The sequence below is a fragment of the Ictalurus punctatus genome, chromosome 12 (genome assembly GCF_001660625.3).
Source record: "Ictalurus punctatus breed USDA103 chromosome 12, Coco_2.0, whole genome shotgun sequence".
Lineage (NCBI taxonomy): Eukaryota > Metazoa > Chordata > Actinopteri > Siluriformes > Ictaluridae > Ictalurus > Ictalurus punctatus.
This window is the reverse complement of record NC_030427.2, coordinates 19,402,828-19,419,463: the sequence shown is the minus strand read 5'-3', so window position 1 is coordinate 19,419,463 and position 16,636 is coordinate 19,402,828. Positions and strand designations below refer to the sequence as shown.

Here is a 16,636-nt window from a genome sequence, read left to right as displayed (position 1 = left end):
AAAGAGGAGAGGGACAAAATCCCTCCTGAGATGTGTGCAAACCTGGTGGCCAACTACAAGAAACGTCTGACCTCTGTGATTGCCAACAAGGGTTTTGCCACCAAGTACTAAGTCATGTTTTGCAGAGGGGTCAAATACATATTTCCCTCATTAAAATGCAAATCAATTTATAACATTTTTGACATGCGTTTTTCTGGATTTTTTTTGTTGTTATTCTGTCTCTCACTGTTCAAATAAATCTACCATTAAAATTATAGAATGATCATTTCTTTGTCAGTGGGCAAACGTACAAAATCAGCAGGGGATCAAATACTTTTTTTCCTCACTGTAGCTGACAAGTGTCCTTCTTGCCCAGGTCCTAAATTTGGAAAGATGGCCTCATCTTGTTTGCGGTATATTTTTCCCACTTTGTTATAATGGATTTCACAGAGGTCCTAGGAAGGGTCATAGCTTTGAAAATCTTTTTTAGAACCTTCTCCAATTTTTCCCTCCTAACAACCTTCCTTTTCACCTCAAAGCTTCTCTTAGCTTTGAGGTAGGCAGTTTTTGATATGTTGTTTTAGCTGTGAGCACAAAGTCAGAGATATTGTATTTATTGTGCATGCATACAAGTGGACATAGCTGGATTTGAAATTAATACAGATGTACCTTGTTTAGCATTTTTAATTTGAGCTCTCCAGAAATTAAATACTAGCCCTAATATATATATATATATATATATATATATATATATATATATATATATATATATATATATATATATATATATATATATATATATATAGAGAGAGAGAGAGAGAGAGAGAGAGAGAGAGAGAGAGAGAGATTGATAGATAGATAGATCTAAATAAATAAGTAAATACTTATCAATTTAGCAGTTTTTAGGTTTCTTTACTTAATTTTTTTACTGAGTATATCTGAATATTTAAATTTTATTATGAATACTGATTACCTCATTCACTCAGCCTCCAGTTGTTTAAATAAGGTGCTCGAGGATTAAGGTTCTAGAGCAGGGGACGTTGTCACGGCCACACTTCACATTCCCATATTCTGCCACCAGAGGTCTCTGTCACTCATTACACATATTAGTTCTTATTTCCGGCCTCATTTGCACGCACAGAGTTTTGTTCTCTCTCTCTCTCTCTCTCTCTCTCTCTCTCGGTCTCTCTCTCGGTCTGTCTATGAGTACAGTTTGAACAGTGCTCCAATTGACATATGATATATTTAGCAGACTGCACTCAGCTAAAGGATTAATATTTTCCAAAGGTTTGAGAGACCTTCATTAATTGTTGAACTAATGATAATGCTGGTTGCTTCTTTAAGGTAATTTAACTGGCCGTTTTTTGTCCACACATAGTGATATACTGATATGCCATGCCTATCAGGTGCTGTCACTATACATGCATTTGTCATATTTAATTTTCAACAGAACCGAAGACCACTATTCTGAACATGGTTAAGGTTTTTCAAATGAGCAATTATGCTTTGCTGAACATGCCCCTCCTCTTCAGTTTCCACTATCAACTCCCCTACACAACACATGTACACACACACACACACACACACACACACACACACACACACACACACACACACACACAAACCATCCTGTGCTGTTCTCGACTTTAGAATGCACTGTTGCCATGGTGACAGTATGGCGCACACTCTCTTTATCCCTTTTCTCTTTTTTATACACTCCTCTCTCCTTTGTGAATGTGTAGAGACATAACTGATTCTCTTGTTTCTTTTAGCCTTCAAGATGCACAAGCTTGACTTTGTTTAAATTTAGGTGGATCCTAAAAGTGTGTTGCATTCTTTGTCTTTGGTTGTCTCAATTTAATATTGATCAAATAATTTCAGGAAATATATTAGAATTGTTTCCATGATATCCTTCTAAGAAGACAAAAGAAACAAAACAGAAAATTTACTCCCACCCACAGGCAAGAAAACAGGGGAGAAAGAAAGAGCGCAAGAGAGGGAGGGAGAATGCGTGTGAGAGAGAGACAGGAAGAGAGACAGAGGGTAAGAGAGGGAGAACAGTCGATGGATGCTGCTTGGACAGATTGGGCGGTATATTCTTCTGTGATAAGGACTAGAGTGCTGCAGGAATGGATGGCAAGGGAAGACACATTCCTCCAGGTAACCACACATATACATACAAAAGCATTCACTTTAATGTCATTTTTTAAAAATTTATTTAAGCTTTGGCCAATGAGCTTTGGTCAAGCTGTAGGCATGGTAAATATTCTAAACTGTGTATGTGTATGGGGTTCTGTCTACAAATGTGCCAATATATATGTCCTAAATTGGTGATCGAGCTCCAAATGTTCTTCCTCTTCTTTAAATATTCAGGTGTTAGGTTTCTTCAGATGTTGTTTTATGATCCTGACATTGATAATAACCAAGCATTCTAAAAAAAAACAAAAAAAAAAAACCTCTACATGGTCATTTCAGGTGCATTGTGAAATGTTATTAAATGTGAAATAACATCTGAAGTGCAAGTGAATCCCTTGTATTGCAGAAAAGAGTGAATATCTTTGATAGCGTTATGTTACCTGAAATCAATGTCTTAGTTAACACAGCCTATATCATTATTTAATTCAGTTATGCCATTAGGTTTAGACATTATACCATACTCATATTGATATATGAATAACAGCTTTGAAAATTCCTTTGGGATTTTTCTCTTTGGGAAATTGGGATTTTGACAGATTCAAAGTTTATTCAACATAAAGGCTATGTCATTGTTAACTGACTACCACTATCGTACATTATTTAATAATTTTTTTGTCTTCAAAACTTTTTCCTTTTAAATATATGTCTTTTATAAGATGAGATTTTTTAGACACTTTTGATGGGTTCTAGAAACCAATAGTTTAAGAGACATGAGTGCATGAGTAGAAGCATTCCAGTACTATGATTAGTTAAGGTTGTTTGATTATCCAACATTTAGACGTCATTGCAATCAGCTTATGAAGCAGTCTCAAATTGAATGCATTTAAAGCTCATTAGAGAATCGTTTCAAAATTCAAGAAGAGCTGTTAGGGTAGTGTCAGCAAAAGATAACAAGGTTACACAGAAGAAGAAGAAGAAGAAAAAGAAGAAATATACCTGCATTTATATTTACTGTATATCTGTGACATTAGAATTGCAAATGTATAGCAAGCTGATCATCTATTGGTCTGATTGCTGATTTTACTTAAAAGAAAATAGTAATAATTGGCAGCATGGTTGAGTGTTAAAAGTATGCAAAGTAGTTTCACTGGGGTGCCTCAAGTCTGCATGGCAGATGCTGCTAGTGTTTTTTTTTTTTTTGCATTATTTTGTTGATGAAATGCTGTTAAGGCAAAATTACATTTAAAAAAAAGACAACAGCTATCATGGCCTTCTGGTGTAAGCAAGACTAATCTGTTAATTAAATGAATGTATGTAATTTACATTTACATATTTATGTGATTTACTTATGTGATTGAATTACACCTACACTGCTTTTACAACCTGTAGATTAGCATTGTTTATACTATATTTCAAATGAGTGTATTGCTATTCAGGCCCTCAATTACACCGTTGTAGTTTCCATAAATTTATAAATGAAATTTCCTGAAAACAATGAAAATAAGATCTTTGTTATTTGTTACATAAAATCTGATTGTAAAATGTGCAAACTCCACTGATAGGTCCAGGACCTTATTCATCAGTTACATCTTTGTTGTAACGTCTGGACAATGTGCTTGCCAATTTTAGCATACCGTTGACTAACTTAAAAAAAACAAAAAAAACTTGATTTGCAGTTTAATAAACAAAACCAATATCAACATTAATCATAACAAGTAGAGTAAGTAAAATGGTATACATAATAGCAATAAAAATAGCAAATAATGTTGATTTTCACAATTGTATTGAAACCTCATACTAATGTTTAGTGTCAATATTTTAAATTTGTATATGTGAATTTTATCAGCTCAGTACAAGTCACTATCACTGTCAAAAGCTGCCCTGGAGTTTTGGGCAGACAGGCTATTCATTGCATGTTTTTTAGGTTATTATATAACTTCCTATCCACACTAAAACACATTAGAAAAGATTTTATTAATTTTGTTAATCGGATGGAAACTTGGCCAAACTTGGCCAAATCCACCTGTTAATGAATTAAGTATTAAATCCAAGCCAACGTTATCCAGTCAGGCTTCATTAATCAAAGATATGCAAAAATTGGAAGTAAAATCACCTGAAAGGCTTCAACAGTCATGACATTTGTCAATTCTGTACACGGAATAACTAAACTTCTAACCACTTCTCTGCATAAATTTATCTGCATAAATTTCTTAGGGCAAGTAAATATTTTTACTTGCCCTACCCTTTATATACACCTTTATTCTGGTAATATTTTGACCTTAATTACATACATCAATACTGTGGAATATTGTATACTGTTGATAGATCATTCATTTTCTTACAATTACAGATCATTTTATGTTTCCTTCTGTTGGAATTTTTGCCCACAAAGTGTTTTTGGTAACCTCCGTAGTTCTACCTTCAGCTTTGGATCTAACCTAAAATTTTTTCCACTCTGACAGCAATGGTATGGTGTGAGAGGGGCATACAGGTGCTTCTCACCACTGTGGGGGCCTTTGCTGCATTTGCCCTGATGACAGTGGCCATCGGCACAGACTATTGGCTGTACGCACGTGCCTTTATCTGCAACAGCACTGCCAACTCCACTCAGGACGACCCCCACAACAAGGACAAGAAAGACCCTGGAGCCCTCACCCACTCTGGCCTCTGGAGGATCTGCTGCCTTGAAGGTACATTATATGCATCTTTGTATGCATATATGTGTAGAACAGAGAGAGAGAGAGAGAGAGAGAGAGAGAGAGAGAGAGAGAGAGAGAGAGAGAGATCTCCTAGATCTGGTAACACTGAGTTTAAAGTGTGGTTTTGAGGCTGAACAATATGCATGCAACAATATGCATGATACATTGTGTATACCTGCGTTATGGTCTATGAGAGCACAGCATAGCAAATTTAAAATGTGTCTGATATTCTATGCATTCTGTCGGCATTGTGTAACAAAGCAAATATTTCTTTTATGCCAAACACAAGCTTATGCATAGCTTGCACTGAATTTTATGCAACTGGTAGTTACTGAGTTTATGCCACAGCTGGAGAAAGATGTTCATATTAAAATGTACATTTTTAAAAGGCAGCTATGGTGTAAATCATCCTTTAACTTAAAAAGTTTTTAAAAGTTTTGTTATGAACATATTTTAACATATTAATAATAATCATCTGGTCATCTCCCTAGATGCTGGTATTTTCTATTATTCCTTGAGTCAATGCCAGTGGCTGTGATTATGTGATGGGTTATTACAGGTTAAAGGTGTCCTTAAATGCTTGCTTTGTTTTTTTCATAATTACTGTACATGAGACAAAAACAGTAATGTAAGCTAAGGAATATCACTCAGTCTGCTGCTCTGAATCCTCTGCTATCGTTGGGCTGTCTAGTTTTGAAAGCATAAAGCACGGATTCGAAAGTGGCCAAAAGAATCTTCAAGAGACTTAGAGGACAATAGTATTGTTAAGTCATTAGAGTAGAAATAATTAGGAAGCTGCATATGGCTCTGATCCTTATAATAAATGTGTTATAATATATATTAAATATACATGTTTACATTATAATAATGTAAACATGATTAGTTTTTGTCACTTTACCACAGAGAATTAAGCTTTTCGCTTAATTCTTTTCTCTCTCTCAGGGTTGAAAAGAGGCATGTGCTCCCAGATCAACCATTTCCCAGAGGATGCTGATTATGACCAGGATGCTGCAGAATACCTCTTACGTGAGTTGCATGTGTTTGTGGGCCAGTCTATAAACTGAGATTTTGTGCTATAAATTGTGTGCTGTACAATAAGAGTGCATAAACAAAAGTTTCAATGATGTGTTTCACATCCTGCATCCGCTCTATTCTCATTTTTACTCTAATTCTGTTCTTTCCTTTCCTCTTATGTTACCAGGTGTAGTCAGGGCCTCCAGTATATTCCCCATTCTCAGTGCTATACTGTTGCTGCTAGGTGGGGTATGTGTGGCATCCAGTCGGTTCTACAAGAGCAAGAGACACATTATCCTGGGAGCAGGCATTCTGTTTGTGGTAGCAGGTAGGCAGAAGCGATTGCGATTGACTACATGGTACTACTGTACACGCCCAGCCTCCTGTTAAAAATGCCATTAAAATGCAGCCAAATTCTTGGTGAAATTCAGTATTTTGAAAATCAAATGATCAAATATCTCACTGTAATATCACGTGGTTCATTTATTTAATGCAAACTGTTTTCGGTGGATAGTGCATGAAAATCTCTTTTAAAGCCCCTAAGACACTGCCCAAAGAACGCCAGTGAAGCACAGCATCTACGGGGTCCTATGGCAGATTAATTTACACTGTGGGAGAAAACATTCATGTTTATTGGACAACATGATGGGCTCTGCCCAGAGGCACAGCTTCACTCAATGAGTGAATGGGCAGGTGGGTTTTCCACAGAAAAAATGGTCTTAATGGTTTTGGACATTGCGTTCTTTGCTTTTCCCAATTGGTTGCCCAGCTTCTTCATATAATGTTTGGGAGAAATGTCATTGAACTAGTAAAGTAGTATAGTTTGTTAGTTTATCATTGTAATTGGTAAATATTGTAAATAAAGTGTAAGTGTAAAGTTAACTTTGGTTATTTGCCTTAGTTTTTTGTTCAATTATAGGTCTAGATATCTACACTCTAAAAAATGCTGGGTAATTTTTTTTGCCTAAATGCTGGGTGGAGATTTTTGGGTCATTTAATTGGGTTATTTTTTCAGTTTTGTGTAACCCAACCGCTGGGTTAGTGGCTGGGTCATTTTCAGTCATGAGCTGAATCAATGCACCCCTTCCCCGCCCCGCCCCGCCCCGCCCCGCCCCGCCACCTCACCTCAGCCCAGCTCCTTGGGTCAAATCAACTCAGCACAGACTGTTTGAATTCACCTCAGGTGGAGGTAATGGTTTTCACATGAAAAGACTGTTACATTTATTTGGAGAAACAAGGTTCGTATTTATGCATAAAACCATTTATGGATAAATTTATCCATAACACCATTACTGTACACTAGAAAAAGCAAAAATGTGTGATAACATTTTACATGGCATTAAATGCACTGCTATCTTTGCTAGTTTTGGCTTACTTGTTTGTAATGCCCACTGGATTGTAAATTGGTTATTCAGGTTTTTGGATGTTTTAAACGTCTGGTTTGATCAAAATCTGACGTTTTCCTCTGAAGTATATGACTTATTTGAGTCATTTACTTCAAAGTCTACATATATAACACCTGTGAAGCAAACATAATATCAATTAAGCTGAAGCTGTTTACATGTCACACAATTAATGTCATGTACACGAGCATTTCTTGCTTTTTCAGATTATTAGTATATAGTGTGGGAAATAAGTATTGGATGCGTCAACATTTGTTTCTGTAAATATATTTCCAATGAGGCAATTCAGATGAAATGTTCACCAGATATGAATATTAACTCAAGAAATCTGAAAATATAAAGAACAACATCTTAAAGTTCACAGCATTAAAGTCCATAAATGAAATTATGTGTAATAAAGTGGAATGACACAGGAAAAAAATATTCAACATGCTATGAAAAAGCAGTTGTCCAAGTCAAGGTAAGGCAAGGAACCAGCTGAAATCCATAAGTAATTATACCCCCTATCTGTGCAAATTAATATCAGCTGGGTTAGTAAATTGATGGTCTATAAAAAGTATTTTTATTACCAAGGTGTCACACAAGAAACATCACATGATGGGTAAAAGCAAAGAGATCTCCCAAGATCTTCGCAACCTTATGTTTGCAAAACATATTGATGGAATCGGATAGAGACGTATTTCAAAACTTCTGAATCTTCCAGTAAGCACCATTGGGGCCATTGTCCGCAAGTGGAAGCAACATCACTCCATCATCAACCAGCCACGCACAGGAGCTCCTCACAAGATTTCTGACCAGGAAGTCAGAAGAATAGTCAGAAGAGTAGCCCAAGAGCCAAGGACCACTCAGAAAGAGCAGGTACCATCGTCACAGTGAAAACAATAGGCAACACACTCCACTGCTCACGCTCACCTCACAAGACTCCATTACTAAAGATAAGGCATGTCAAAGCTTGTTTAAAGTTTGGTACAAATCATTTGAACAAGCCTATGAAATACTGGGAGGAGTGTTGTCTGGTCAGACGAGAGCAAAATTTAACTTTTTGGCTGTCATACTAAACACCATGTTTGGAGACGAAATGGCACTGCACATCACCCTTAAAACACTATAGCAACATAAAGTTTGGAGGTGGAACATCATGGTGTGGGGCTGGTTTTCATCGCATGGTACTGGCAGACTTCATATAATTGGGCAGTGGTGGCTGAGTGGTTAAAAGTTACTGATCAGAAGGTCAGGAGTTCAAGCCCCAGCACTGTCAATCTACCACTGTTGGGCCCTTGGGCAAGGCCCTTAACCCTCAATTGCTCAGTTAAATGTAAGTTGCTCTGGATAAGGGTGTCTGCCAAATGCCATAAATGTAAATGTAAATAATTGAATTAACAATGAATGGAGCCCTTTACCGGGAGATTTTTGAGAAGAATCTACTGCCATCCATCAGGATGATGAAGATGAGACGTGGGTGGATCTTCCAGCAGGACAACAATCCAAAGCATACAGCAAAGGAAACTCTTAATTAGCTTCAGAGAAAAAAAATCAGGGCGTTAGAATGGCCCAGTCAATCACCTGACTAGAATCCTATTGAACAAGATTTAAAGACAATATGTTTAGAAGAATAGACCAAAATCACACCTGAAAACTGAGGCCGATTAATTTCTTCATACAGCTTGAAGCTGTCATTACAAATAAAATCTTCTCCTCTAAATATTAAATAAATTTCAGTTAGTGCGTTCAATACTTTTGTCCTGTGTCATTCCACTATATTACACATAACCTTATTTACGGATGTTAATGTTGTGAATTCTTTATATTTCTGGCTTTCTTGAGTTAATACTGATGTCTGGTGAAAATTTCATGTGAATAGCCTCAATGGAAATATATTTACTGAAAATTTTTTAAGCCATCCAATACTTATTTTCCCTACTATAAGATTTTTATCCATTGCATACATACTTTAGCAGCTCTAGCAATACATTTCTGAACACCTTCTTGTGTTCACGTAATCAGTCAAAGTTTCCCATCCCCCATCTCAAGCATCCATAGACCATTTGGAAATAGGTGTCACAATTACATCACTACAGTTGTGTGCGCATTATGGTGGTAGAAAAACAGTAGTAAGTACATGTATATACAATCCCAATTCTGAATAAGTTGGGACAGTATGGAAAATGCAAAAAAAAAAAAAAAACCCAAAAAGAGTCATTTGAAAATTTTATTCACCCTGTACTATATTGAAAACACATTATTAACACATTATTTGATGTTTTACTTTGAATTTAATTCATTTTCTAAAATATACATTTCAAATCTGATGACTGCAACACACTCCAAAAAAGTTGGACAGTCGACTGCTTACCACTGTGTAACATCACCTTTTCTTTCAATAACACTTATTAAGCATTTGGCACTGAAGACACCAGTTGATTAAGTTTAGCAGAAAGTTTCCCCAGTCCTCTATTATGCATTCCTTCAGTTGCGCAACTGTACAGGGTCTTCGTTGCCTTATTTTGTGCTTCATAATGGCCACACATTATCAATCGGAGACAGGTCAGGACTGTAGACAGGCCATGCTACCACCTGCACTCTCTGCTTACGCAACCATGAGCTTGTAATCTGGGCAGAATGTGGTTTGGCATTGTCCTGCTCTGGATGGAAGCACATCTTGCTCCAAAATGTGTACAAATCTTTGTGCATTAATGGTGTCCTCACAGATGTGCAAGTTACCCATGCCATGGGCACTGCACGCCCCCATACCATGACAGATGCTGGCTTTTGGACCTGACGCTGATAACAGCTTGGATGGTCCTTTTCCTCTTTGACTGGATTCCTTGAATCTTTTAATTATATTGTGCACTGTAGAAGGTGAAATGCTCAAAATCCTACCGATTTGTCTTTGGGGAATGTTGAACTCAAAGTGTGGGATTATTTGCTGACGCATCTGTCGGCAGATTGCCGAGTCTTGACCTATCCTTGCTCTTGAAGGACTAGGCCTTTTTTGGAGGCTCCTTATATACTATGATTAGACGATTGTCTCACCTGTTTCACATCACCTTCTTATTTCAACTTGTCACACCGCTATTAGTCCTAATTTTAACCCTGTCCCAACTTTTTTGGAATGTGGTACATGCATCAATTTCAAAATAAATGTGTACCTTCAAAAAACATTAAATTTACAAATTATTCCTCTTTGTTTTTATTAGCATTTTCCATACTGTGCTAACTATCGGAATTAGCCCGAAATGTGTAAGCAGTGTTTTTTAGAGTGTAGCTGTCACTACCTTCTTCAGTGAAATTGAGTTAGTTATCAGCTTAGCTTGCAAACACTACAAATTTTCTCAACCTGATTTGGAAAAAATTTGTGATGCTTAGAGACCGAGAATTAAACAGAAGAGAAGATCAACAGAACACACACAGATATACTGTATACTTCAATAACACACCTGTGCTTCCCCTATTTTTCAAAGATACCAGCTGCTACTGCAGGTAGCCCAAATGGAGCAACCTTTCTAAAAAATAAAAAATAAAAAAATGATAAGAGCAGATATGCATTATTGTTGGTCAGCTTTTTCTTACATTATACTCTGCTCTGGGTAAATAAGTACTCATTTTTAACTGTTTAAACCAATGGTCACCAGCTGTCTTTTTTAGATCTACCTGCAGGTTTCATCTCCAGCCAAAATCTAACACACCTGTTTGAGTTGATCAAGTGCTTCTTAAGGCAATAATTAGATGGTCAGGTGGGCACCATTATGCTTTGAAGCTAAACTCTTCAGGACGGTAGATCTCCAGGAATAGTGGTGGTGACCACTGGTTTAAATGATGCCAATATAAAAGACTGTTCATTATATTATAGCAAAGAAAGCTTGCATTTCTTTCACAGTTCAGATAGAGATGTGGAGTTAGGATGCAATAACGTGGTTTAGTAACAGGAGTAAACTCAGTATGAACATAACAAACAGTTGATGTAATGCCAAAGATAATATTTACACTATGGGTAAAAACAAGAACACATGGAACATAATAGTTGGTTTGGAATTTAGGCCATAGATACAATAGTTTGACACTCAGGGCTGATGGTGATGAACCATCCTGCAGAATGCTTAGAACAACTATTATGAGGATAGATGACACATTTAAGAAAATTAAGTGGTACAATCAACCGAAGACTGAGCTTTCCAGAAGATGAACAGTGGGTGTCTTCTCTCTGCTTTGGGAGGTGATCAGACTTGGCCAACAAAAGTAAGCAATTTGCCCTGTCACCCTCTCCACATAGCCATTGAACTCTGGATGAAAGCTTTTCAAGTCTGGGATGTGGAATGGACTCTTCAGGCTGACACAATGTCTTCAGCAGTCTTCAAAAGTGGTAGAACATGATATGGATCATGGATGATGGATTCATAAATCAATATGAGATAGAAGGCCTTAGAAAACCAATAGAATTTTTTTAAAAATAGAAAATCAGTTTGCTTGTCACTCATCTAGGGCTCCTTCGAAACTCCTTTGGAGATGCTTCTCTAGTGCAAAACTGATCACAAGGGGCTCCCAGTTGTCTACATCCTCCAACATCATAATATCTGGAGTCAGATAGTTTGGCTTTGGAAATTAAGGCAACCAGACAGAGCTGGATCCCTTTGCTGTTGAGATTACATAACCATGTTAGACACAACACATCAGAGGTGACTTCTTCTGAAAGAAAAATGTCAGGAATGGATCAGTATATCAGTGTTGGAGCTCTGCTGCACTAATTAAGTCAGTGAAAGTCTCCTCAGGTCCCTTTGACACAAAATCTTTCCAGAGTACTTAAGAGTCACTGTCAAGAGAGCAATAATGGTGCTGACTTGCCTTGTGATCCTTTGGTGGAAATTGGTCAACTGCAGGAATTGCTGTACCTCCTTAATGGACACTGTTATACCCTGAGACATGATGTGCTATGAGTGTATACACAGTGTCTGTTTTGTTGGTGGTTCATTTACCCTTTTTTTTCCCTCTCATGCATGACGTGCCTCCTTTGCCAGTATACCCGGTTGTAATACTTCAGCACTGCTTGGGCCATGAGGTGCCCCATAAGTAAAATATAGCTTTAAGTCTTGGGTGATAAGAAATGACATGGTTAGGGACCATGAGACCATGGCTAGATAAAATCTATGCTTTTGCGCATTAACATGCAGTGTTAACACTACTAAATTTTGTAATGCTATTTTTATGTAATGGATGTGCTTTTCTATATCATATCTCTGTCAAATTATTTTTGTACACTAAAAGATACACCCATAGAAAGGACCTTGTTAAGATATTACTGAAGATGAGTGGAGTGTTATCGTGTTATCTTTTTGCTAACCCTAACCCTATGATCAGAAGATCACATGTATACATCCTGATGATGGCAGAGTCATCTGTGTCCAGGAGCCAAGGGAGCAAAAAATTGGCTATGCTCTGGGTGGGAATGATGGCATACTCTCTCTGCTGTCAATGACACTAGCCATTCGTGGGTGTCTCTGAGCTCATGAATGTGGATGAATGCAGATAGCACATACCTACAAATGAGTTATGCTGACCTGTGACGCAGCATGAGCAGTAGTTCGCAAAGATACTGTTGGCTGGAAACATGTGCCTTCATCCTCTATGGCGAGTAGTTGTTGTATGATAAGGGAGAGCTGGCTGGTACATGGGAATAGGCAGATGACAAAATTGGGGAGAAAACATATATACATGATAGATAGCTCCCATGTCTTTTTTGTTTTATTTTGTTTTTTGAGAAAGCAGGATTTGAGGATCAGGCACGCTTCACCTGGGATCACTCGCTTGTGTTGCTTGCACTGCTACATCCACAAAACTACAGATTTCAAGTGATACAAGTTGTGTAGTGTAAGCAGCACAGCATGTCTGAGATTTAGAAAATCATCTAGTTTCCACTAGTGATTTTTTATTTATTTATTTTTTAAAACCTGGTACATTAATACAGAATTCAATTATTGTGATGTGGTCACAGGTGTGTGTATATTGAGGATTTTACAACAGCTTTGAATGTGGCTCAACCGAAATGATCCATGTTATAATGCTGAATAAAAGTATTATATTGAATTTGGGAATGTGACACTTTGTAAAGGTTTCAGAAGCAAATACAGAGTACGATTTCTAGAATTAATGGTAAGGACCTTCCATCATTTTGAAAGATCCCGAATACATCCAAATGCAACCGAATGCATCCCAAACACTGGCATTAATAATTCAACATTTTTTAAACCTCTTGCTTGATTGCATTGGAAATACAGAGGGGAAATACTGTAAGTATTCAGACACTTCCAGTGCGTATATCAACTTCAAATTTACACACATAATGTCTTTGACTTATAAATATGAACAAAAAATGCATGTATTATACCGTATGTATTATAGCATAAAACAATACATTTAAAAAACAAAATTGATAGGTAAAAAGTATTCAGACCCACGAATTTGCTGCAAAGTACTAATGCTGCAATTAGCTTTTGGTTTAATTTTTTTTGTCTGTTCCTTTTGGCAAATCGTCTTAAATTCCTCAAGGTGACGAGGGTCCCTCTGAATGGCTTGTTTCCTGGTATGCATTGCTACATTCCTGTTTCCTTCAATGACATGACCCTAATACTGTTTGTAGAGAATCAGCTCCATATCACAATGCTCCCACCTGCATACTTCACTGTGGGTATGATGTTCTTGGGATCATACATGCAACCCTTCTTTCTTTAAACATCATGAGCTGAATTATTACTGTATGAATCCTGCCCATCTTTAACCCTTTGAATAAAAAAACTGTTGAACAAAAGAACAATCAGTTGTACTGATGTAGAGGTGAGATTTCTCTATGAAATGCTTACAAATGGTACATAAATCTGCTGATGGTGATGTAGAATGACATTATTTACAGTGCGTCATTTGCATTCCTAATAGAATGTTACATAATTTACAGTGTAATCACACTCTATTAATACACCTCTGTGGTTTTCTTCAGCAGGATAGCTAATATTCTGTATATTAACAGTCATTTTTTTGTTTAAATGTAACTAGGCCTGAGTAACATCATTGGTGTGATCGTGTACATCTCTGCGGCACTGAGTGACATCTCACCAAAGAAGGATGAAGACAAGAAGTGGCACTACTCCTATGGCTGGTCTTTTTACTTTGGTGGCCTGTCATTCATCCTAGCTGAGGTGGTGGGTGTGCTAGCCGTTAACATCTATATCGAGCGCAACAAGGAGCTGCGTTGCCGCTCACGTGCTGACCTCTTCCACAGCACTACATCAGCTGTGCTGCGGCTACCCTCTTACCGTTTCCGCAGGGGCCGCCGTTCTTCACGCTCCAGTTCACGCTCTACAGCTGAGCCACCACGTTCATGCGACCCCTCACCTCCCGGCCTTGGTGTCAAGAACTTCAGCCCACCACTGGCAACTGGCCCACCACCATTCTCAGTGGCTACGTTGCCAAACCCACACACGCATTCAGGAGGAGGAGGAGGAGGAGTTGGGGACATCTCCATGTACACACTGGGCAGGGAAGGCAAGCCACCCATGTACGGAACAGTGGACCGTGCTTCTCTCTACCAGCTTCACAACTACTTCCCGACAAAGGAAGGAGGAGCAGGGACACTCATGACTGGGACATTGCCATCACTTTCCAAATCAAACCTGGCTTCGTCAGCTAATGCCTCGTCTTCCTCCGGACCTGGAGTGCAGCCATCCTCACTCACAGCTGGGAATACGGCAACTATGGAGAGGGATAGGGGGCTCGGAACACTTGATCGGCTGGGGAAAGGTGATAGCAGCAACACCAATACTCTCAACAGGAGAACAACCCCTGTGTAATGCGGGATTCAGAAAAGGGGGGGAGTTAGGAAGGGAAAGAGGTGGGAAAGAGAGAGTGGTTGCTTCATCAGCTGTTTCATCCAACATGATGAACAAGACAGTGATTTTTTGTGGGGGGGTTGAGGGGATTGGGTCTCAAAGAGAGAGAGATATACAGAAAGAGAGAAAGACTAGGAGAGATGGAAGAGGAAGCATGATAATCTGAACTGAGACAGGCAAGGAGGGTTAGGAAGAGGAAGCGTGGGAGGTAGAGAGACGAGAGAGAGAGAGAGGGCTGAGAATCAGAGAAAAGGAGGATGACTCAGAGGACACTGAGAAGAGAGAGATAAGTCAATCATCCTCCTTTTCTCTCTCCATATCTGTTTTCAAACATGGTGACTTTAGTCATAAATAGAGTTACATTCGCACTTTTATTGATTCATGTCAAAATACTTGATGTGTGTGATGGTGGTCTTACTTTGGTCTCTTTTGAGTCCAGTGCTTTATCATCAGGTTTATGCCTGTTACTTATTTAGCATTCCAATACAGTCACTCTTATTATTGTAGATGTTAATGTTTGGGTTACTGGAATTCACTTTGTTATGAAATTGTTTATTTAATTATTTATTTATTTTATTTCCATTTTAGTATATGAACTAAACTGTGATTTTTCTTTGTTGCACATACTGACAATATTTTATAATGTCATTCAGTGTCAAGCAAGTGCATATTTGTGAGGTTTTGTGACATTATTGGCATCATCAGCAATGATCATCTCCATATTACTATTATTATTATTATTATTATTATTATTATTATTATTATTATTATTATTATTATTATTATTATTATTATTATGTCACTTCTCAAAGACGGTACTTAGACTTGTGAAATTTCCTTTATTGTAATTGTATGTGTATTAATAGTTAGATATGTTTGTTTAAATTACTAAAATTAGTCTCCTTAATATTTTTGCAGTGGGCTGAGAAGTTTGATGGACTGTTTTACCACAAAACTGAATTTTCAGAAAGGACTAAAGTAAAGACAGAGTGTGAAATGTGAAATGACTTTTGCCAGAGGAGCAATACTTATACCTATAAAACCTCACCAGAAAAGACAAAAAACTATATGAATATGTGTGATACTTTTTTTTTTTGACAAATAAAACTAAATATATTCTATTAAATGTATGCAATTGTGATATGTATTGCAGTTTTATGTTAATTGTATGATTTTTCCTAACGTGGAAGCTAAATGCATATTATTATTATTATTATTATTATTATTATTATTATTATTATTATCTACACACATCTATTAATAATAGGTCATATTTTTACTTAACCTCTTCAGACAATGGACATGAACTTGTGTTTTGTTAACACCATAACACAGAGTAAGGGCTCATTTGAACTGTTAAAAAAAAAAATCATATTTAGGACAGTTTTATTTATAATTTATGAGTTTGGTATCATTTTAAACAATGAAATCTGAAAGAAAAACTTTCACTATCAGTGGTATCATAACTTTACACAAGATTAATTTTTGTCCATTACAGTGCACTTGATGGGTCTTGAAGTGCATTGTTCAT

General features: G+C 37.3%; 1 protein-coding gene across 1 annotated transcript; it reads left to right on the top strand.

Moving 5' to 3' along the window:
- The first annotated feature begins 1,948 nt into the window (after positions 1-1,948).
- Positions 1,949-15,819, top strand: cacng8a (calcium channel, voltage-dependent, gamma subunit 8a). The gene is made up of 5 exons (XM_017481038.3): positions 1,949-2,139; positions 4,578-4,805; positions 5,757-5,840; positions 6,016-6,156; positions 14,273-15,819. The coding sequence occupies exons 1-5, from the start codon at positions 2,109-2,111 to the stop codon at positions 15,064-15,066; spliced, it is 1,278 nt and encodes a 425-aa protein (XP_017336527.1). The 5' UTR covers positions 1,949-2,108; the 3' UTR covers positions 15,067-15,819.
- Positions 15,820-16,636: the final 817 nt, after the last annotated feature.

Coding starts and splice junctions, on each gene's coding strand:
- cacng8a (XM_017481038.3), top strand. CDS start 2,109: ATGGATGGCAAGGGAAGACACATTCCTCCAG. Junction 4,806..5,756: donor GAGGATCTGCTGCCTTGAAG/GTACATTATATG, acceptor TCTCTCTCTCAG/GGTTGAAAAGAGGCATGTGC. Junction 5,841..6,015: donor TGCTGCAGAATACCTCTTAC/GTGAGTTGCATG, acceptor TTATGTTACCAG/GTGTAGTCAGGGCCTCCAGT.